At 36.0% G+C, this 25,376-nt stretch overlaps 1 protein-coding gene across 1 annotated transcript in view; it reads left to right on the top strand.

Annotated features, from left to right (window-relative positions):
* The window catches only part of LOC122631806, a 321,354-nt gene that overhangs the window by 142,073 nt on the left and 153,905 nt on the right, over positions 1 to 25,376 (top strand). The window contains exon 4 of the mRNA XM_043817920.1: positions 7,032 to 7,091. Within this exon, the coding sequence (XP_043673855.1) occupies positions 7,032 to 7,091 (60 nt within the window). The remainder of the gene's footprint in view (positions 1 to 7,031; positions 7,092 to 25,376) is intronic.

Below are 25,376 nucleotides of genomic sequence, written 5' to 3'. Positions count from 1 at the left end.
TTCCTCATTCTCTTTATTTTCCTCCGTATCCTCCTCCTTCTTTTTCTTCTTCTTCGTATCCTTCATCTCCTTTTTCTCCTTCTTCTCCTCCCCTTCCTCCTCCCCCTCCCCCTCCTCCTCTTCCTCCTCCTCCTCCTCCTCCTCCTCCTCCTCCTCCTCATTTTCCTCCGTATCATCCTCCTTCTTTTTCTTCTTCTTCGTATCCTTCACCTCCTTTTTCTTGTCCTTCTCTTTCTCCTCATTCTCCTCATTTTCTTCACCCTTCTTGCGTTCTTGCTTTCTCACATTCTTAACATCCTCCTCTTTCTTAGACTGCTCCTTTTCTTCCAGAGGAACTGTTTCTTTCTGTTCGTTCTCCATTTGTTGTCTCTGATATTGAAGCTGATTATCAATTCGATCCATGATTTCCTTGACAAATTTCTTTATCAACGTTACAAAATCCGATCCGATATTATTTTCCGGAGTTTCTGTTGTAACACTTATGTCCGTAGGAACGTGTGGTGTACTAAGTTCCAAAGTTTTCTCCTTCTTTTCATCAGCTTTTTCCAACTTCATTTTCTCATTTTCTTGTGTCACATTTTGTTCTATCATATTTTTTGGCGTCGCATTTTCTTGTTCAAGATCTGTCGCATTTATCGAAACATTGTTCTCTTCCTTTTTTATCGGACTCTCCTCTTTTAAACTCTCCAATATCATGTTGGCTTCTTTCGCAGACTCATTAACTACCTAAAATTAAAAAGAACCATAATTTAGTAAATTCTTCTTTTTTTACCTATTCGACGAACGAATATATTGCGGAGAGAGAGAGAGAGAGAGAGAGAGAGAGAGAGAGAGAGAGAGAGAGAGAGAGAGAAAAGAAAAGAAAAAAGAAAAGAGAGGAAAAAAAGCTCGAAATCTCGAAAGCTTGAAAGGAGAAAAGGTTTAGAAGGTATCCCTTTCGATTTTTATCTTTTCTCTCCTCTACTTGGACACATCCACGGACAAATGCACTTTCGTGACTTTACCATATTGGAGATGTCCTTGGTAGTATTGATGAAACTACTAGTCGCACCCTTGATGGCTCCAAAAAGGGATCTCTTGAATTTTCTTTTTCTTCGCGGCTTCCATTTTCTTCGTATCTTTGGATTTGTCTCCTCTGTCTCCTCTCCTTCTGAATTTTCTTCCAACGTCGACCTTGACTTTCTTCTCCTGTTACAATGACGATAATATACATTCTATATATGTTTTTATACTTTCTTTCAAAAACAGATTTATGCGATTGTTCATACGTTTTTGAAAGAAAAAATTTTTTATGCGAGAAAAGTAGTGTTTTAAATTCGGATGATTAACTAACGAAGAAAAACCAAGTTAGAATTGTTAAAAATGGCCAAATGCAAAGTAGAAAAATTAGATTCACATATTTATATTGACGTGGTACTACCTTGAAACATAATTCTCTTTCAGTAATTCTGCTTGGTTATTCGCTAACCATTCGGTGTCGCGTTTTTCTGACTCGAGTTCGTTCGCGAACAACCCGGACACGGAGTAATCTGTAAATAAAAGAAGCATCAAATGCGCGATCCTCTAGTAGGAGGGAGGTTAGAAGAGAGGGTGAGAAGGAAGACCGATTAATCGCAAGCTTTCGTATGGAGCAAAGAGAGCATGGAATAATTCAGTGAAGAGTGAGGACAGAAAGAGAGATAAAGAGGAACAGGTAAAAAGAGAGAAAGAGAGAGAGAGTGAAAAAGAGACCAGGAAGAAGATTTACGAGCGGTACGTGTGCTCTACTTGCAGTATCCCTATCAAAGGGAGCCACTTAATGGATCATGTGTCGTGCGATCGCGTTCCTCTTAGTCTACAAGATTAAAACTTACGCTGAACTTGGCGTCAAACGGAAAATTCAATCCGAATTTCTTCGGTACGTACCTCTACGAAATTCGGAAAATTTCATTGGCGGGATAGCTTCGTCTTTAGATTTTTCGCTTCGATGCTCGTTTAGAGATAGCAAAAGGATTAAAAGCACAGCTATCGTTCTCGTTCGTAAGTCTGTGAGAAAATACTATATGCCCTATCTATCTATCCATCCATCCATCCATCCATCCATCCATCCATCCATCCATCCATTCATCCATCTATCCATCCATCCATCCATCCATCCATCCATCCATCCATCTATCCATCTATCTGGTTCCTCTGTTTTCAAAGGGTACTCGTTACACGTTCGCAAATCGTCGAGTGATCGTCTAGTCGAACGACACGAACGTACTTTGCGGTGCGCGTGCTCGCGTAGTTAGCTCGGCCGTTGTGTTATCGGTGGACTGGCGTTGTTGGAAGCGCAAGCATCGTAGTAGCATTTACGTACGAGCTTGGGAATCATGTGTTAGCTCGTAAATGTCCGTCGAAACGATTTGCCCGCGAGCTTGCAATCGACCGGCTATTCTCGTTTGGAATCTCTGTCCGCGGCTATGGCGATCGCAATCGCTACAAGGAGGGCTGGTCAAAGAGAGGAAGAGAGAAAGAGAAAGAGAGAGAGGAAGAGAGAGAGAGAGAGAGAGAGAGAGAGAGAGAGAGAGAGAGAGAGAGAGGCAATTTAACGATATTTAATTGTCACCGAAACACGAACGGTAATTGAATAGATAAAAGCGCAGTAACTGTTACGAGAGGGCCTCATACCAACACGTACCGTTTACCTTCTCTCTGCTCGATCCCTGCTCTTAACCCTATCCCTTTCTTTTCTTTCGAATTCAAAACATTCGTAGTTGATTGCGTTCTCGTTCGACTAAAATTTATGTAGAAAAAAAGAAAGAAAGAAAGAAAGAAAGAAAGAAAGAAAGAAAGAAAGAAAGGAAGGAAGAAAGAAAGGCACTATAGGATTATAGTTAATGGTAATACGATACTTGCGTAAATTGTAATTTAATTGGAAAATCACGCTGATAACTCGAGAAAATTGGTAGGTTATAAGCTATTAATATCTTTCGCAACGCTTAATAAAGTCAATCCAGCAGCATGTATCATGATTAAGGGAAATCGCTGCATTCCCCGATGGAAAGTACTGATTTTCAAGGGTATATTTTAGTACGTCACGCGATAAGAACGAAACTTAATTATTCCGCCCACGCGCAATTAACTATTCAGGAAGTTGGATCGTCGCGTACCTTCTTCGCTATCGTAATTTATAGCAGAACGGCTCGATTAATAACGCGCCAACAATTATATTACATTCTTAAAACAGAGATTAAAATTTTATCCGACGATTAAACCTCGCGAATAATAGAAATTCTAGTTCGTTAGGAAAATTTACGAATCGTTTGAAAATCAAAGAAGTCGAGCTAAACGTCGATCGAATGTATGCACACTTTGTTAAAACTATCAATCATTTAATGGAACGTTTTCGTTTGATCGAGTAACCCGATGTCGCAAATATTTTCGAACCTTTCAGCGACGATAAAACTGGATCATACGTATTTCTAGGATATATGATATATCGATTTCGATGAAGACAAAGGAGGATAATGTTTGTTTCCCTTCTTTTCTACGTCTTCTCCTTTTTTTTTTGGTTTCTTTTTTTTTATTATGTTTTTTTTTTGCAAGCAGAAGACTTACTGGTCGATCCATCCAAGTGTATATAGAGATAAGAAGTAAAGCAATTCAGCGTGAATTTCACCCTCACTGATTAGACCATATCGATTACTTTATTTTTCTCTCTCTTTCGTTCTTTCTTTCTTCTTTTTTTCCCTTGTTCGCCCGACTATATACGGTAACGCTATCCGTTATATCATAATTTATATTATTCAAATCTGTCGTAATATTCTCGAGATATAATCTCATCGTACATCCTCGTTAGTACGTGATCTTTCAAAGGAAAACTCAGACTGATTTTATAATCAACTTTTCGTTATCGTGATTATTACAATTCGATCCAAATATGAATATTATTTATTAAGCGTATAAATATTTCTAACTAGTGGCCGAACGAAAAGTTAAATAATATTTTCAACCTGTTTACGAAGTTTCTGAAATCTATCGATTTTAATCAGTGTAATACGCAAGTTTAATTGAAATTCGCGAGATCGAGTATTGTTACAAACCAAACACTCGTAAATAAGCTGAATAAAGGAAAATATTCCTTGCTTATTCTCATCGTAATGACATAGTATTACTCTTTTACTCCAGTTGATTATGAATAATACGATAATAGATTGGACTGTCTCGTTTCTAAGCTGGTCGATCGTTTATAAGTAACTTTAGGAGTTTGGAAAATACTTGCTTTATGAGAACGCTGTCATCGAACAAACCAAAAATATCGTGCCATTGTCCTTTCTTTTAATCCCAACCATCCCATAAATTTCCCGTTCCGAATACATTAAAACCACGCAACAGACTAAGTAACACCTGCGATCGAGCTTTTCGCGCTTCCTTTTTCATTTTTCTTTTCTTTCTTTTTCTTTCTTTTTTTTTTTTCTTCTCTTTGAAACATCGGAATACCAGCAGCTTGGAGAATTTTTCACGGAATTATATCACTGGCTGATGATTTATTCTTGACTCAACATATTTTTTCATTTTTTTATAATATATATATATATATATATATATATATATATATATATAATAAATATATATATACACATACACACACACACACACATATATATGTCACTTACCGTACGATCCAGAGACAGCTAGGATGAAGGACTGTACCAAAAGAAACAAGCAGCTCGCGAAGAGGTTCTTACGTTGGATCGTGACCATCTTGCCCGGAAAACGTTCGTTGTATACTCGAAGAATGTACATATATCGATCATAAAGGCCCTGTGGAGGGGTCGATTTATCGCTCGCGCACAAACTCCTTGTAATCTGTCTCGCTACTACCACGACAACCACGACAATGACGACGACAACAACGACACGACAACGATGACGACGACGAGAATGAAACTTCGAAAACTAAAAATCGACGTTATCGCTTTAACCTGTTAACCGGAGATGACGAGTTAACTCGTCACGAAGTTTTCTCTTTTCCCTTGATAAAAGAATAAATAAGTTACTTGTTCTCCACTTTTATTAAAAAAAAAAAAAGAAAAATAAAAAAGAAAAGAACATTATACGTCCCAATTTTTCATTTGACGATAATTTATCATTATCATTAATTCATTTAAAATATACTGTCCCTATCTGAAATATTTTATTTTTAATCAAAATATATTTCATACATCCATCATTTATCACTTGAAAATCTCCATCTTTCTAACGTTTAATATTGTTTTTCATCCAAAATGAATAACGTTACGTAAGGAATAAATTTTGTATCTCGTTCAAAAATTAATATAATTATTATTTATTCTTTTCTGGGATATTATAACTGGATTTTGTAAATTTATCTTAACTGCTCTTTGTAGCAAAGCCGATCTTAATTACTCTTCGTGGATGAGAATATTACAATTTTGAAATTTGGTAATGTAAAATAAATCGAATCAGTGGAATATTAATTCTTTATTAGAATTATTCCTATCATTTTATATATATATAGGGCGATTATTATTATATGTTTAGCTCTGTAATGAGTTTGAACAGAAATCGTATTTATTTTATATTTTACAATATAATCGGTAATAATAATAATAACAACAATAATAATAATAATAGTAATATTGTACGTAGGTATAATATTTAATAATAATTTTAACGCACGTTCCCGTATATTTATTTTGATATATATCGTGTTTCTCTTTCTTAATTTTTATTGAATAAAATAATTATTATTTTTATTATACCAATAATAATTAATTAATATTTAATTATTGGTATAAGAAATAATGACGAGCGTTAGAAAATAATGGTTAATTAAAGTGAAAATTTAAAAAAACAAAACAAAAGAAAGAAAGAAAAAAAACTAGAAGGAAAACTCAGAGCATTGTTCTTGACGGGTCTTGACGAAGAATATTATACGAATAGATAAAAATTGTGAGATTATTTTGATTATTTTATTCTTTTCCAATTTCGAAGAAATTCACTAGAAAATATTAATCATATCGTTAATCATAAACGCGACATTTTATCAAAAATTTTGAAGGATTTCTAAACAAGTTATATCGAGGAAGATCGTGTATTAAAATTAAAGAAAAAGAAGAAGAGGAAGAAAGAAAAAAAAAAGAGAGAGAGAGAGAGATTTATCGAACGAGTCGTCAACTGAAATGAATTTTTTATTTCGAAGTAAAACTTAAATCTTATATCGATAGAATTCTCTATGTGAAAAATCCTTTTCAGCTTATTGGTTACATCGTGGTTTTCGTTTACTTTTTCGAAAGATGCACAGGAAGTTTCTCTGGAAATTATTTTTCTATTTGCAGAGACAGGTCAGTCTCTTGGGAAACATTGCAAACGTACGGTGATGAAGAAAATCGCGAAGGTCTCTTCGTGGCGTTACTATCGTCGTCTTTCTACTCATACATCGAATCGTCATAATATACAGTTAGCTATATATGTTGCTGTAGAATTTGTCACGAGCGATGTTTCCTATGTGATTTTAGCTTGTCGTGTTATCCGTGAAATTATATCGACTTGCTCGATTAAATCGACGAAGCAATAAAGTGCAACGGATAAGACGGTAATATTCCAGATGTATATACATAGCACGTATGAGTTTACGTGTGTACGCATTCAAACGTAGGTATGTGTACGTGTGTGTGTGTGTGTGTGTGTGTGTGTATGTGTACGTGGAATAAGTACACAAAATGCACCGGTAGATTTAATTGTACGGTATGGCCAACCGCCGTGCAGTATAACGATTCACGAAATTACACGCGAGTAATAAGCAAAGCGAAGTTGCCCCGAGCCACTCTAGAGATTATTTTTACGGTACAATTCTACGTAGCGACGACTACACCACTCCTATCTTATACCTTGTGAACATTTATTATTTGAACTTCCAAGTACACACGTATATCTACATACACGCGTACTTACATATAAGTCGTATAGTTACGCAAACGAAGGTCTCGGTAACGTTTATGTTTTACATTGCGTTAAAATTGAATTATTGTCTTTTATTTCAGCCGACGATTTTCGGAACAGTCGCCTCGGACCTGAATCCGAAGGATGGCAACAGTCGAAGGGTGAGTCATTTTCTTTTTTCACGTTTTCTTAACTCTTTATTTTCTATATAATCTCTCTGGAGTTCATTTCGATTCGTTCAAGTTGTTCTCTTAATTCGAAATCGAGATTAATCTTAGATCTCTTGGGAAGATCTCTTAATCGATCTACGTAATTCTTTCCTTTCAGTGAGAAATGTGTATATATATATATATTTAGAAAGAGAGAAAGAAAGAGACGGAATATCTCAACACGGTGCAGATTTCTGTCTGTTACGGGATAGGGAAGGAAGAATCCCATGGGATCTTTTTCTTGTTTAATGAGTAAAAATTGCTGCTAAGTCGCTGTTGTGCTCACTAACCGTAAGATAGACCAGTCGGTCTAATTAAAAGTAACAGCCTCAGAAAAGTCTACCCTTCTGCGATGAAGAACTTTCACTCCCTTTTCTACGTGATCTTTAACGTCGAAATTACCGTAAATTTAGCTCTTCCCTTTCTCCTAACTTGTAATCGTAAAAGTACCAGGCATAATTTTGCGAGGGCGCGTTTTCATCTTGAAAATTAGGATCTTCCTTTATCAAAAGCTTATCAGTAGATATAATATAACTTGAAAATTTTTATCCTTCGCGATTCTACCTCTCTTTCTCTTTCTTATTCTCTCTCGTTAAGAAACGATCACGTTCCTTCGTCATGAGGAATAATATTACCATGACGGTCAAAAGGAAAGATAATTTAATCGGAAGCCACCGACATAAATTTCAGTCGAAAGAAAGTTTTGTCGAAAGCTAAATATGCTTCTTGTATTATAATAACGATGATGATTATTCCGCTATGAGTAATCGTTTCTGGCGAACGTTAACAACGTCCCATGCGTACCCTGTACCTAATTAATCACGGTTTCGTCGATATTTTCATTGTATACACAAGGCACAACAGCTTTTATCTGCCGTCAAGTCCGTTACATCGTAGAATTAATTGCGTCCCGTTCCCTAGCTAATATTTTGATGGCTTTTAAAAATAAAAGGTATTTCGATGGTGAGGCACGTTTATAATGTAGGTGATTCTTCATTCAAAGGGTAAGGATATTTTTGATGATCGATTTGATCCTATTTGCGCTAAAGCTAAAACATCGTTAAAGCTTTATTTTTTTTGTCTTAATACGTTCAACGTAAAATTAAATCTCTAAACGGATACATAATTATTTATTTCTCTTAATTATATTCTTTGTTACTTTCGCTAAAAGCGACAACAACAAAAAAAAAGAAAAAGAAAAAGGAGAACAAATATAGAGAGAAATATTTCAGCTTCAACGTTCAAAGTATTTTCTCTACGAGCTAAATAAAATTCAACAAAACGAATAGCGACACGCGAGTTGAAAATCGACGTAAACGTGGCCTGCGTATATCTCACGTTTCCAAGATAGTATTTCATAAATACATCTGTTACATATCGATGTGGAGTAAAGTCGGCGAGAAGTACGGTGAACATATTTTACTCGGCGAGACGAGAGAGTTTCGCAATCATCGACGTGAGATCGCTACAGAAAATGAACCCATACACCAATACGATTACTGTTGTAACCGTGTAACATGCCTCGCAGGAGATTTTGCCGTGATGCGTTTAACGTAATGGAAGAACAAGCATGACGGCGATTGCAGGGTACCGCACAACTCGATTAATATGGAACCAACCGATATTTGCTAACAGTCTCTGGAATATTACCGTGCAACAAATAAAGTTCGACTCTTCTCTCGAATAACTGCACGGAAGCATATGATAAAATGATGAAAGTCAATATTTAGAAAAAAAATTGTATACGTTTTGAACATTGTAGAAAAATAATTGTTTTCATAAAATGCGAATTCTCTTTGTGCTCCGAAAAAAAAAAAGAAAAAAAAAGGAAAACATATTCGTTGATTTTATTTTATCAGAAATTTAATATGCTCTGCACGTACGTACATTTACGTATACAATCCTTTGTATTTCTAGTGTATGACAGGGAAATTAAATGAAATATGTGATAGGGAAATTATAGAAATATGTATAGGATATGTATAGGATTGTAACAAATTACCAATCTTTAGATAATTTTGCTTTCGAGAGCACTATACGAAATGAGTAATGGGAATGTGTCATGTATAAATGAGTCAAGGATGTGATATCATACTATCATAGTATGTAAACGTATTTTGATGTTAGTTAATATATTAGTATGAGTATATAGAAATACACGTGTCCAGGGAATAGTATTTTTAATAAGAAATGGAAAACGAAGAATAGATCGCTTGTGTTGTAAAATCGTATAGCATCGTAACCATTTTTATGGGCGTTGCATTGAATCGCGTATAGAGTCGTAAATTTTCTTTTATTAAATATATTATTATTTCTTTGATATCATTAAAATGCGTCATTTATAGATTACTCATTTTCTATAATATATTTCATTATTTCTTTTCGATGTGAATTTTGTATGGTTCCTAACGTTAGTATGCCTTCGATCGCATTAGTTTATTCTATCTTTCTCTCTCTCTCTCTCTCTTTCATTCTCTTTTTCTCTAGTTTCTACGTTCGTTCGTAAAGAGTCTTTGAGGAAAGAAGATGCAGAGAGAGGATTTTTTCCTAAGAGAGGAAATGAAACGAGAAAGAATTCTTTTCTTTCGTATGAGAACGAATGCCAGGAGGCTCACAGTTATTTAAGCGTAGCTCGCGTATCGTGCGAGCGGAAATCGACAGATGCAAGACTTCTTTCGGGTTCGAAGCATCCGGATGGAAAAGGATTGTGAGAGAAGAAAGGCGAGAATAAGAAAGCCGAAAAAAGACGAAAAAGGATAAGAAGGAGAAGGAGAGAAATGCGAAAGCGGGTGGCAAAGAATTCGATGAAAGATTTTCACGTTATATTTGTCAAAGGTAAATATTATTACCCCTTTACCGGTACAAATCAGAATGAACGTGTTTATATTTCTTATTGTGAAAATGTATGCAATAAATGTCCCAATCGAAAAATCAAAAATTAATGAATAAGGTATTTACTTAGAGATTTAGAATATGTATCATTGTCGGATTACGTTATTCTTTTTATGAAAGAAATCTCTCTAGCACGTCACATGAATTTTTTATCATTATTGCGACCGATATTATTTCGTTTTAAGATAAACAAAAAGAAAATTTCCCGTAGGGTAAATGCATCAGAGAAATTCGACCAGCAATAACAATAGTATAACCGTAATGTCGAATGCTTCCTTTATGATGCGAATCGAGTTGGTTTGGATAAGCCGACAAGTCGTACCACATTTCCTAAAATTGGACTAGCGTGCAGAAGCGTTTGCTTTGCTGAGTCTAAACAAAACACCTTTGTTTTCGCGGAGATACGAAGAAGAGAAGGAAAAGGTAAAGACTGATAAGCTCCCATATGAGATAAGGTTCTATCGTCTAACGTAATAGGAAAGTGCGGTTTTTGATAGACTATAACTCGAATCACAATATGACTATGTATTTTCAAACAATGATATCTCGAATATACTGTTATAATTTTATTGGAACATAGGTGATAACATTTTAATCATTCGATAACGTAAGAATTATCGAAGTTAAGAATATCAAGAAAGTTCAAGTATGTTTCACTAATAGTAAGTGTCAGAATTTTTCTATTAACCGTGAAAATGGGAAACGGAAGAGTAATATTACGATGATGGATGATGGATAGACCAAAGGTTACGAGTTGAGAGAAGATAAGAAACGAAGATCGATAGAGCCGTCAGAATATTTTCATCGACTTTTTTTTTTATCTGTTATTAATAACACGTGCAAAGATGTAATTTTTTAGATTTTTTTTTTTTTCTTATAAATATCGTCACATTGATTATGCCAACGTATGTCATCGGCTCTTGGGAAAACCTTGCACAAAAGCTGTGAATTCCGAGAATTATTCCGAAGATTATTTCAGCTTGCGTTGATTTCAGGCAAAACGAAGAGGAACTCTAGGATGATGTGGGTGATGATTTCGCGGGAACTGTCGTTAGGAAACGGCTTGGGGGTTATGGCACGAGCAGAGCTTCGATCACTGCATTTGATATCATCGTTGCCAGCGGCTGGTTCGGTGCTACCGAGCTCATAGATTACAATGTGCTGCGCATACTGTGGCATCGATTGAGAAAGGGAGATAGAGAGAGAGAGAGAGAGAGCGAGAGAGAGAGAGAGAGAGAGAGAGAGAGAGAGAGAGAGAGAGAATGAAAGGGTGAGAGGACCCAAGGGGTGTAGCGTGAGAACGTGGCAAGGGAGGTTGCGGTAAAGACGATCGAGGAGATGGATGGAGAAACTACCCTCTTCTCTCGATCGTGCGCCATATGCAAACTCAGTAATAGGATCTATCTTCCCTCGATGATCGCTACCGTTTAACGCTCCATTTTCGAAGGTGTTCCTCGATTCTTCCTTCCTCGAAGAATTTCTACGGCAAACAAAAGAGATGATAGATGATTTAATTTGACGAATAATATCGAAACTTCTTTTTTTGTTTTTTTCTTTTGCTTTTCTTTCTTTTTTTTTTTTTTTTTTTGAACGTTCGTCGGGAAATATTTGTTCATTTTTATTCAAGCGAGTATGTTTGATCTTATGATGGAAATAGTTGAATATTTAACTTTGTACATTAGGATAAGCTCTCTAACGTCTAGGAAAGCGGATCGGAGAGGAGTTTAATGAACGGCTCGACGTCCGTTCGTTCATCTATCTACTTTGAGAAACGAGCGGCCTCTCCATGACGCGAGTAATTACGAATAACTAGCCTTGTCGCAGTTACGCCGAGACTCGATGCTACGGTTAAGTGATAAATCGAGTCCGAAAGCACGTCATATATTGGTTGGTTCTACGCGCCGGAAATGTACTACACAGAAGCATCGAAATGGCGTGTGTACGTGTGAATCTAGGTGTACGTGAAACTCACGTGAAAACGTCGACCACGACCGCGCTTGAAACATTGTTGTTGCTCGAGAACAACCCGTTGCAATTAGTAGTAGTCGTGCGATAGTTCGTTAGCCAATAGTATATCGAACCTAGGTTTATCGATCCGTCGAATGTCTATGATCGGTAATATCGAATCGATTAATCGAAATTCTAAAACTATCTTAATCTTCAATAAGGTCATCCGAGTTTGTATTCCCACGTACTCTCGTCTTATCTCAATATCCATTTTTCCTCTTCGCTCAAAAAATTAATTATCACTTCGTGTCGTAAGATTAATTTTTGATCTGAATATAACTCGTACTCGGTAAAGTGTGTATTGTATTTGTAATAAAACAAAAATTGGCTTATAAAAAACATGACAAAAAAAAAGCACACAATTTCGACAAGATCGATGAATTGTGTCTTTATATTAGCAGAATGGATATACTCCTTATTCTTTCAAGAACTAATTAAAATAAATTATCGCTCAACGTGAATGGGGATCCTCGGACAATTCCTTTGCACAAAGTCCTTCGAAGTTGTTGTCGTCGCTCGGTCTAGATCGGGCAAAGATATTGGGCTAACGCGTTAGAAGCAAAAGCAGAAGCAGAAGCAGAAGCAGTAGTAGCAATAGCATACTATAGAAACTCTACAAAGCTATCTTCGCTCTTGCGTTCTTCCCTGTGTCGACCATACTCATCGGGGAGCTCTCCCGGATTTGCATAATCTCTAGTCGAAATGGCTCGAGCCAAGCCGGAAGCGAGCGCTCGCTTTCTATTCCAGTGTCGCACTCCAATGATATCATCGGCTGCCTCGCGACACCTACCCACCTCATCCTTCTCTTTCTCCTTCTTCTCCTTCTCCTCCTTCTCCTCCTTCTCCTCCTCTTTCTCCTCTATTTATCTATGGAGCCATTCGCATTCGACTCTTTAAGCCTCGATTCTGAACGAAGATATTATTACCATCTTTTCCACACGGAAGCTGTTTGTGTCTCCGATATCTCGGTTAACTTTGCATATCTATTTTTTCAATCTTTCTTTCTTTTCTTTTTTCTTTTTTTTTTTCTTTACTTTTTGCTTTTTTCCTTTTTCTTTTTTCATTTATTTATTTCTTTTTTTTCTTTTCTTTCAACATATTCATACGATCTCCGAAATAGATAGATATCTATGTAAAAGTTGTATCTTGTAACTTTATAATACAGTAACTCTTTGAAAATAAGAACGATATCGAAATACGATTGATATTTGTTTCTCATTTTATTTTCTTTCTTTTCTTTCTGTAGTTTAATTAGATCAGAGGAATGAAATATTCCGATTATAATCCGACCGATGATATAAATTACTCCGGATTTTATTCTGAATTCTCGTAAATAGTATAAAAGAAGAAATATGATAATAATAATAAAGGACTCGTGGAAAAGGACGATCATTGAGTGAAAAATGTTCGCTCGAAAACATTCGCATGACGAATGTCCCTTCGGAAAGAAGCTTTTTTTTAGAATCGGTCGTTATCTTTTCTCTGGTGTTGTCGCTGGTCGGCCATTGTTCGAAAGCTTTCGCGCGTTACGCGTTAAAAGAAAAGTTCGCATATTTGTCGGCGATGAGAATGGCTCTCGAACGGGCTCTCGGCAAGTCACGCCTATAAATCGTACCGTTCTATCATCCTAACTCTTTAGTTTCCTGACTTTTACGCTCGAAATGGTCTTCGATCGTATCTCGGCGTAGAAGGACAAACAGAATCGTCGGGCGTACGAACGAATGCTTCGTCGCTCGTTTTACGCCGAGTAGTCGATGATAAAATGCGAGATATTCTGTTTACGATCTATTCGAAACGATAGATCGACGATTCTTCAAACGTATTTTTATAGAGATCTTGCTTATTACGTTTTCGATACGACATGAATAGAGCGACGAATGCATAAACTGATATATATATATGTATATGTATATGTATGTTGTATGTATATTTGCATATACATGTATATACATATATTGTATGTATACTTAAATATTCTGTGAATTATATGAACGTTCAAAAATTGAAAGAATATTGAAAGAGATCGAGTTCTATTTCGGAGGATGTATTTAACGATTAGATTTATAAATCATCGTAATATTTTTTTCGGAATTTCAAAGATGTCTCGTCTATAATAACGGGATAGAAATATATATATATATATATACATACACATACAATCGATATTTTTCATCTCACCTTCCAATCGTATTTAATTTATATTTAATTTTCTTCTGTCAAACGTTTTTCAAATATTCATATTATATCTTTGGTTTGTCGTTCGCTACTTGTCAAGTAAACACCTATATAGACAATCCTTTGCTATCGCAACGATATCGTTTTATTTTATTTTGATAAATAAAATATCTTGTATGATATATTTCAATTCGGATATACGTCCTCTTGATTTCTTTTTTATCTTTTTTCTTTTTTTGTTTTTGTTTGTTCGTTATCGTTGTTATTATTTTTGTTATTGTTGTAGTGGTCGTTTTTGACTTCGATTAAAAATCATCCGTTTTCTGCCAAAGCTTAGTACAAGCGAGGAATATTCGATTTGGAGATTACACGCTCTGTCAAACGATCGCCCTTTTCGAGTGCTTCGCTCCGAGCAATCTCCGATGAATCGTAATGGCCATGCTTAAATGCATCTGCTTCCCATCTCGCGTTTTTATATCCTTTCTTTTATATCTCGTTTCTTTTTTATACGCACGTTGGAGATGCGGTTTAAGGTATCGATGTATAGTAAGATTGAACCGTATAATTTTGTTACGAGACTCGATATTTAATTTTTCGTTAACTAACTTCAAATGAGAAATTTTATATCGAACGTTATTTCGTTCATTATAATTAACAGAGTAATTATTCAAATAATAGAATTTAAAATTTATCGAAAATCTAAAGCAGATTTGTAACGTATGAAAAATTTTCAACTAATCCTCCGTGTGAGTTAATCCGATTAAAAAAATTTGCGAAAGTAAATTTTTGATTGTAAGAGAATCCTATAACACGTATGGAATAAAATTTACCCTTTATGATCTTTCATTCAAAAGATATTCAAAAGATATTCTTTATTCAAAAAATATTAGATGTAAATTCAATCAGTTTCTTTGAGAGATTTATGGATGTGAAACTATAAAAAACGAACAACGTAAATATGCGTGCATGTTGATCGCCGTACTCTTGGGTGACATGAAGAAGAAATTCAATTCTTTTACGACATCCTTCGAGTTCAGAATGTCTTTCAAGAAATTATAGAGGTCAATGTGTCGACTTTTACGAATAAATATAGGTCAATGACGTGGTGCGTATACAAACAAAGTTTTTTATCGAGTACTGTACATCGTCTGGCCTTTTTTCTTTCTCTACGTTTTCATGTATAGTTTTCCACATAACAGAGATTTTCTTGAAATTCATATAGGTCAGTAATACTGAGTACTTTCGCAGAATTTATATAGGCTGACGTTCTTAAAGGCGACGTATTACGATCGAAAAAAAATTGAAACTTCTTTTCTTTTTCTTTAAAAACCAATCAATAATCGTCAAGAGAACGAAACGAGATGAATGCACGAAAATTCGTCGTAGTCTGAACAATCAAGAATTATTAATAATTCCTTGTTTAAAAGAAAATTTATTTCTTCATTCGCGCATCTACTTTCATGTCCAGCCAATAGATGAATTCTAATTTTTTAATACACTCGAATATTGAAAAATATTATTTGATGTTATCATCAGGGATGGAGAAGGGAGGGAAGGAGATGAAAAAATATTGTAATATTACTGCCTACGTATTACGTTTTCCTTGCAAAGAACGATAGATGGGAAACGATCGAATCCAAAAATAAAATATTATTTCGCTGGTTGAACAGAAGTTCCGTTCGCGGATTCGAGCCGCAAAAGCGCAAAAGGGTGGTAGGTAGCTTCGGTGGTGTGCCACCACGACAAATGCAATAGTAACCGGCAACTGCATCTGCCAAGCGACTGTACCAACTTGTGCTGCGACTGCACTCTGCCACCGGACGCCACCACGTCCAGGCAATTTGTCACCTCCGCCAACGAACCCGCTGCTTGCCGCCTGTTTGATAGGCTTAGATTAATTACCCCTTTCATGGATACCCACACATGCTCACGTATGCCCAACCCCACGCGTTTATGTGCGACTCTGCCCAAACTGTTATCTACCCTTCCTCTCTAACACTCCCTTCTCCCACCCTTCCGCTCTCTCTCCGTTTCACTCGAATTATATTATGAAAAATTTTTACCAAACTTTACCCTTTCGTGTCTTTTATCGAAGCAAACGAAGCTGTCGCTTATATTTGTAACTTCGATTACAAGTCGTACGTTTAAAAATTTATTTCATTCTTTTGGAATCGTAATCTAATAATCGTAAAATTCGGTCAACGCGGTCGTTGTGTTTCTTCGATTATTTTTCTACCGTATGAGCGAAAATTTCGAAATAACGATTTTCGCTTGTCTCATTTTGGAAGTTAATGAATCGTTATCGTTGCAAAAGAGTAAAACCGAGAGCGATTTGTGGAAGTTTCGCGCTTATCGCGTGCAATCGGGATTCCCAGAATAATTTGGAGCAGAATCTAGAAATTCACTGGACCATTAGCCGTCTTCTCTCGGTTCAACACCGAAACATAATATACTTTAATCCTTTTAAACCATCTCGGCACAGTTAAACCGATTCGAATGCTATTTATACTGACATTATACAACTCCGTGTATGCAGGTGTACGTAATTCTTCCTTTTGATATCACCAACCATTTGACACACTCGAATCACCACTTGAGCTTCCGGAAATTTCTCGATCTAATTTCTTCTCAAACGACGCGTTCACCATCGTTAGAAGAGATTCTGTTTTATCTCATGGAATGCAACTAATTGGGAGTCGTTTGCTTCTTTGATATCTTAAATTCATATATTAACGAGTACACATCTGTTTTTCGAGAAAATAAAATTACTCAAGGAATTACACGGCTTATAAAAAGTCTTCTTTGAGGAAATGTTAATAATTAATGAACGTTACTTTTAGGAACAAAGTCGAGTTAAAAGAAGGATAAATTTATGCACCTACAATGTTCACGCGATTACGTACGAATATATGTATATAGTGAGAGTAGTATAGTATATATATAGGGAGATAAATAGTATGTATATAGTGAGAGAGAAAAATAGATAAGTAAATATATCTGGACTGATCCAGGTGAAATTATCCATGATACAAAATATCATAGTCCAAGCCAAAGAAAAAAGATTTTGGACACAACAGAAAGAAAAATTATTTCTCTTGCTCTCTACAGATATCACATAAATCCAAATATGTTAAACATCCTTCCTGAAACCATTTATCAAATCTCACACATTGAATTCAATCGTTTTGTCCCGATTTACAGCTGTACTGCTGTCGACATTCGATTCGTTTCGCATTATCTTCCTCCTGAAAAGTTCTTTTAAACATTCGGGTTACAAAATTTGAAAAATTTCCATCCGAAGATGAATTTTTTATCAAACTTATTTATTACCATTGCGCTTGTCTGAATTTTTAATACGTTTTATTACTTTCGCCGTTCGAAACGTTTCTTACGTTTTCTAATTCGTCATATTACACTTGATGACATAGTTGAATTAATTTTATTTAACATTGCGTCTAGCGAAAGTCTCTTTATTAATATCTTGCGTATAACCAAGTTAGTCAAGTTCTGGTTCTCTATTTTCCTTTGTGTTTTCTTCAGTTACATGAAGCACGTGTTGTTCCGGTTGTTATTCTTCATTTAGGAAAATGTATAATACAGTTTTACTATTAACACAAAGAATAATAATTTACTATCTCCGTAAGCAGCAAGGTTTACATCGTAAGGACGTAACAATGTGTGATTTTATAATGACAACGCTATCCTCAAAAAACTGAACCATTTAACAATTTGTTTTTTGATCACAATATCTACGACGGTATCTCATCGCACGAATATAAATATAAATTCAAAGAATAAACAAAAAATTCTCGAGTTTATTGAATTTCTTTATCATAAATAATTTATTTAATTTCTTAATTAAAAAGAAAAAGCGCTGTTCATGTGTTTTGTTAATAATCGTCAATCCTATCCTAAGAATATCTGAAAATTAGACTATATCTACAAAATATGAGACCGACTATTTCACTCAAGATATCATCGAGTCTTCCGCTTTTCGGACAGCTGTTCTAACCATTAATCTGTCCAAACTGTCTAATCAACCTTCTCCAGGAATATCTACTTATTAGAAATTCCGGAGCAACGTCTCTTTTAAATTCCTAAGATGTTGAACGTTTAAGGCATTTGTCTGTGTCCAATTCACTCGGTCATCGACGACTTGGATGTCGACGAACTTGGGTCTTCCATATTTTAGGCAGCTGTTTTAACCATTAAATTATCCAGACTCTTCGCTCAATCTTTCTTACGAATGATTTACTTGTTAGAAAGAAACAGAGGTGTTCGTTCTGACACATATATACACATACGTTGATAGACAGATACGTCAACGATAGAGACGCTAAAAAGAATAGAATATAGGTTTATCGAGAAGAAGGAAAGGATGAAAAGAAAAGACAATAGAAGGAAATAGGAAAAAAGGGTAAAAAAGGAAAAGAAGGAGAGAGAGAAAGAGAGTTAGAGAGGAGATAGCAAGACATTCCTTTTTCGTCTTACCAACAGCAGGGAGAAGAGATCGAGTTCTTCTGTCTCGAAACTTCTTCCTTTCGTTGAGACGAGGTTGTCTCTCTAGGCAATGGTGGTCTTGGTGGAAGGGTACTGGGAGTTAGAGGGAAGGTACTAAGGGATATTGGTTTTCAATTTGCATTCTTCCAATAGCCACCCATGCATCATTCCAAGTTACCAACCACCGAAGCCTGCAGCGATATCCCGCCTTTCCTTCGGAGTTTTCCCTTGGACTTCTCATCCCTTCGCATGATTCCAGCGTTGAAAAAGCACCAAGAATAGTAGAACGGTACCCGTTGCTTGCTTGCAAAAACAAAGTCTCTCGACGATGACGAGAAGACTCTTTCATAGTAGTGGTGGTTGTGATGCTACTTGCTACTACTGCTGGTTCCACATCGACTCGGTCGATAAATATTTGATGGTGTCTGAAAGCAAGTTAATCTTGTCTACTGTGGGAAACGAAAGAGAAAAGCGAAGCTGCTCGTCGTTTTACTCTTTCTTTCTCTTTCTATTCTTGTTTCTTCTCTTCGTTTTGCTTCGAGAATCGACAAAGCGAAAAGAGACCAAAGAGCTCGAGAAAGACAGTCCGAATCTTCGGAATCCATAAACTTTGCTTACTTTTGTCGTCCGAACGGAGTTAATAATGAAGCGTTGCTCGATTTCCCCGAAAGTTTTACGGATCGTAAGTAAAACTTTCGTATTTTGTTGGGCGATGCACAGTGGGTCGTAAGAGAGGTGTAACGACTAAGCCAGTAATCCAACGAATTTTGTCGAAAATTCGACAATGCTGACACGGAAGAATGGACGACGCGGAAGAGAATATTTCCATTTTCGATTAATTTTGCCGTTTTCCTCGTAAAATGGGAATAACTAATTACCGTATAGGTCGTTGCTTCGCATTCGTATTTTGTATGTACGTTTTATATGTAGAGATATATATTTTCTCCCATTCTGTCTACCATCCATATATATATATATATATATGTGTGTGTGTGTGTGTGTGTACGATTCATTTCGGTATCAATTAAGCGTACTCGATAATGTCCACTTGTTTTTCGAACATTGCTTTCGCCTATCAACATATAGAAGCATTCGCGTTTTGACGAAAATTTGTCAATGTGTTTGAATTCCATTTATCGAATTCCTGTTTCCTCCATTGAAACGGGAAGTAGAAATAAACCAAAATCATTTTCGTTTCATACGATAAGCCGGACGAGCGCGTACCTTAACCGAAGCAGATGGTTCCCAGGTCGATTGCATTCTCCTAACGCAAGAAAGAGAGAAAAAGTCGAAAGAAGGATTCCCGTCTGTACAAGACAGAAACTCTAGTCCTTTACTTTCGCTTCTATCTTTCCTTTTCTTTTCGAGGTTGTTTCTCCCGAAACGAAGAAGATCCGCTTCTCCATTTCGACATCGAAGTGGTCCAACGTCCCAAGAAAAAGGAAGATACGAGTCAATTTGTACGAAACGAAAGCACTCGACTGAGAGACTCTTCGCGTTTGCCATTCTCCCGCGTCAACTACGTCTCGAGCAGTTGTTTTCGATCCTTTTATTCTCAATACTATCGTTTTTCCAATTCTTTACATTTCATTCGTAATTGTACAATGCGTTAATAACAATTATACATTCGTAAATAACAATGTATCGATACAATGAAAATGATTACGTGAGAATGACTCGTTTCATAATATCTTCATTTTGGTTAATGAAAAATTATTTTATTAAAATATCAATGACGGTAGTTCCTTCTACGTTCGTTTCTATAATTCTGAAACTAAAATTTGGCGATCATCGTATAGCACTAGATTCTCTCCACTCGTTACCAACGCATACATCCGTATTACGTCGCTTTATCTTTCTTTCTCTTCTCGTCCCGGTGTCGGCTTTTAGCGAAATTACATTCTCCCTTTTATTAATTTTATTCAACGTTTCGGAACTTCGTTTTTATCATCGAGCCATACAGAGTAAATTCGTCCTCGTCCTCGTCCTCGTCCTCATCGTCGTTGCAGTTGATCCTGTTCGCTCGCGCGCATTGGACACATTTTTCATTTCTGTAATTTTCCATTGTGGTAATAAATTGCCGAGGACGAACTACCGGGAGCCTAGTTTCTCCCTTCGGATTTTATTCGCTTCGCGAACAGCCTGTTTGCGGTCGCTGGAATTTCGAAGAAAGACAAACGCTCGAAAGTGTGAGCTTGTTTTACATCTCTTTCCATCCCCTCCACTCACTCCCTTTAAAAATCCTATACGAATCGAATTAAAATAAACGAACAATTTCATATTCCACGGAGGAAATTAATTCCCACGGCTGCGAAATATAATGCTTTTGTTATTCGAATTTCAATGAATCTTCGTAGGTTTTACGCTTGATTCTTGTTCGAGAATAGGATAAACGAATTCTTGATAAAGTAAATATAAAAGAATAAAAGAGAAGGAGAGAAAAAATGAAAAAACGTGATTACTCGAGCTTCTTGATCGAAAGAGCTATAGAAATGAGAAAAGCCAAAAGCAATGGCCGGAGATTGTAAAACTTGACGTATTTGTTTATCCTTACTTAAAATCCTTCCTCACTTTCCTTTTTTTTCTTTCCCTCTCTCTCTCTCTCTCTCTCTTCTTCTTCTCAACGGGATACTCTTTATAACTCCGCATATTAAAATAACTGGCTCAAACTTTGTAGAAAAGTCGAAGTTCCCCGTATTTCCGTGGCTCCAATTTCGCGACGTCCAAGTTTTGCGATTCTTCGCTTTTCCATTTTACCGTTCTTCGTCTTTCGTCTTCGACTATCCTTTCTCCTCTTGTCTTCCATTGTTCGTTTTCTACCTTTATCTCCATATCCATCTCTCTTTCTCTCTATCTCCCTCTTTCTGTCTCTCTTTTTTCTTTTCTTCTGTTATAGAAATCGTTCAAGACGAAGCTATAGTCAAAGACGAAAGAGAAGGAAGATGTTGAAACATGAAAAGACATCGAATCGTATCCACGGTACTCAGAACTTCGAGTTACTTTAAGTTACACGATGTAAATTTGACGTTATTTTCGTGCATGACCAACTCGAATACTTTCTCTCTTTGAATTTTTCTCAAATTTGCTTTTGGTGAGAATTTTATGTGAAATGAAATTATTTTACCCCTTCTCCCAGCTTTCAAACAGGACATTTTAAGAGTGGCTATGTCCTATTATTATTGACTAATTTTTACATTGGCCGTCATAAAATAAGCAAATACAGGTTGGATTAAAAAGAATTCTTTATTTACTTACTGATAAATTCAGACATTCCTTTCGAGCTCGTTTTACCTTTATACATTTTAACTTATTCCGATGAAACTCTTAGAAAGAAAATAAAGTCATAGTCGATAAAATATTGTTACGTAGAAGCGAAAGGAAATTCGAATTTTCTACGTTCGATATCGCGATAGTAAGAAACCCTTTCTTTAGATTTTCATCATCTTATTTGAGTCGATTCATCGAGATATCGATGGAGGAGGATATAAATGAATGTCAAGGTAAAGAAGAAAGGGTGGAGAAGAAAGAAAAGAATATTGAAGAAAGAAAAAAAGTGAAAAAGAGAGATAGAGAGAAGCCATTATAATTATCCGTGATGAAAGAATCGGATTTAATCGGGAAAAGGTTCACCGTGAGCGCGATTTTTAATTTTAACCAAGAAGGTTCTCGGTGACTTGCGAAAAATCCCTTTGTGCTCATGAAAAGCGAAAAAAAGGAGCTAGGGAAGGGTTCGAGTCGTTTGCGATAAATTTGGTTACCTTCGTAAGGGAGAACGGATTTATTCGTTCAACGATCGAACCTGCAACGATCGAGGATTTCTTTCTTATTTTTTTTTTTTGTTTCTTCGTTTTTTTAATTATAAAACTAGCGATGACTTGTCGATCTTCGATTCTATTTCGAAAGTTTATATGAACGAAACAGATTGTAAAAGTCGATGAGATTTTTGTCAATTCTATTTACTCTCTCTTTCTGGCACTCTCTCTCTCTTTGCTTTTTTCTTTTCTTTATTATTAAAAAACGAAGAATCGTACAGTTTGCTTCGGGAAAATCAATAGAGACATGATTACGATTTGATCTGATTCAATTCGATTCGATCAATTGTACGAAACATATTTTCGGTATTCCGAGTAAATATAATCTTTCGTCTCATCCATCGGCTAAAATTGAATTATATAGTAAATAGATAGAGGATTGGATTTACTCTTATCCTTTTAAACGTTCATAGTAAAGTTTTTATTATTATTTATATACGAGAACGAAATGAAAATTAATTTTGTTAAAAACGCAAAGCGTTTCGATACATTTGGATATATAAAGGAACTTTGGTTCTCGATAGTAAATAAAATCGATTTTTCATTCGAATAAGGGTCGTTTATTATTTCAGGATCCGAGTATTTAAATGTCCCGGAAATCGAGATAAACTTTGAAGCGATTGAAAGGATGGCATCGATGAAAACTAATTGCATCGGTGATTTAAAGTTTTCTTTAAATATACCATCGAAGGATTGTTTTCCAATTCTTCTTGCGAGAAAAAAAAGGCCAATCGAGGAAGGAAAAGTCATAGTAAAATGAGGTCCCAGATCCGATTCGAATCAGTTTGATTCAATCACGCGAACTTGCAGAACGGGTTTTGGTAAGCCAGGATTTAGTCGGTCGATTGTCTTTCGCTTGAATGCAGCAGTGGTACCCCTCCTTCTTCCGGTTGGTCGAGGATACGAAGCGAGCTTGGTTTTGCTATTCGAATCCACGTCTTTGTTCCTTGCCGAACGACGATGGCGACTGCCGTCGTCCTTGTCCAGAATGATCGAGAATCCGCACGACAATGGTTCGGCTGACGCGACCGATCCGTTTCCCTGTAAATTTAATGTTAACAACCATATAGCTAACATGCCTGATAGAAGAGACTTTTGAAACTTTTCCTACCCGTTGGGTGGAACGTTTCGCAAACTTGATAGAAATTTTTGCATACCTATTAGGATCATCTAAAAAGTTTTGGAAACTCTTAATGTTTCTTAAACGATTGTTCGATAAGTGACGATTAAGTTACGCGTTTATAAAAAGTGATTTTATTTATGGCGTCGACGTATAGAAATATATATGTATATATAAATGATAGAATTGGAATTAAAATTAATCGTTTTACATGACATTCTCCGTGTACCGTGATGTTTATCTTCTTCTCTTTTTCACATTTGATATCGCGCTTTGTTTCAATAGAAAAAAAGTAAAGCCGATATCGTTTGCGTATGTTTATCCTTCAGAATTGATTTTGAGAAAAAGCGTCGACATCTGTGATCTTTGTTTGTATCGTACAAATACGATTGTTTATAAGAGCATACGATTCTTGCGAAGGACGGTCAAAGTAACAGTATGAATTGGGACGTCGAGGGAACGACACGGCGATGATGTAAGTCCTTCTATCGTATACGCATTTAACATTTATACGCATTCAATATAGATTTCAATTCTTTTTCCATAAAACTATATTACCATACAATATATTTATACAACTGTGCGATATAGAAATAAGATAATTAACGAGTTTATTCGTTTAATAAGACAAATCTCAGATAATCGTAATTATAATCCATCTAATAGAGTTTTAAATTTTCGTCAACATGGATCTCGCGATTTATTCTTCGAGAAATTTTTCCGATAGGATCCCACGCAGAACGGAAAGAAGTTTTGATTACATCGGAAAGTAAGGAAGTGAAAGTTTCGAGAACGGAAAAGGTCGATTCTCGGCAAGTAGAGATTAAAGGCGGACTTAAGAATATGTACTTAATGCCAGATGATAATAGCCAAAAGTATAAAAGAGTCGAGCTGGGAATTTCTACGGTTAGCGCTACGCAATTAAAACGGGATAATAGATCCAACGGAGAAACGCGTTCGTTTCCAAGTACCTACCAACCTCTTTCTCTCTATTTCTCTCTCTCTCTCTTTTTCTATCTTTCTTTTTCTCTTACTCTCTTACTCTCTCGTTCTCTTTCTTTCTCTTTCTTTTCCTTTTTTCATCATTCTCTTCCTCCTCCTTCTTCTTGCTCGAAGTCAAAGCCATTTCTTCGAAGTTTCACAAACGTGACCGCGAGTCTGGAACTTATTCCCGCAGACGATTCGGTTCTTACGTGCCGATTTCGAGAAATAAGCTCTTGTCTTTCGGTTTAGAAGAGAACAACTTCATCCCCCTCCCTCTTCCCATCTCACATCTTTATTCTTAACTCGAACTTTTATTTCTCAGCGTCGTTCTTTTTTCTTTAAATCAAATTTTTCGCTCGATTTAATATGGACTATTAACTGCGATAACAGAAAATTTATAGTTGAATAAATGTAAATAATAATGAAAATGAACAATCATCGCGAACGTTATAAACTCATTTTCAAAACCTCAACTCGTCTGCTATTTCCGAAGAATTTCTCATTAAATGGCGAGATTCAATACAGTAAATTTAAACCGTTTTACTACGATGAAAATAAGCACGGCGTATCCATAATGGTTATATCTATCTAGGAATCTCGAATAAAAGCTTCGAAGTGGAAACAGCAAAGCCGTCGACTCAAGCATGAGAGATCAAAGTGACGTCGGGGATTCGATTCGTTGTACATTTTACTAGTACTCGTCGTGGAATTGTATATGTACTGACCGTGAACGACTAGGAAAATGAA

Source organism: Vespula pensylvanica, chromosome 1 (assembly GCF_014466175.1).
Source record: "Vespula pensylvanica isolate Volc-1 chromosome 1, ASM1446617v1, whole genome shotgun sequence".
Taxonomy (NCBI): Eukaryota; Metazoa; Arthropoda; class Insecta; order Hymenoptera; family Vespidae; genus Vespula; species Vespula pensylvanica.
The sequence above is the reverse complement of the archived record's forward strand: the minus strand, read 5'-3'. Positions and strand labels throughout refer to the sequence as shown.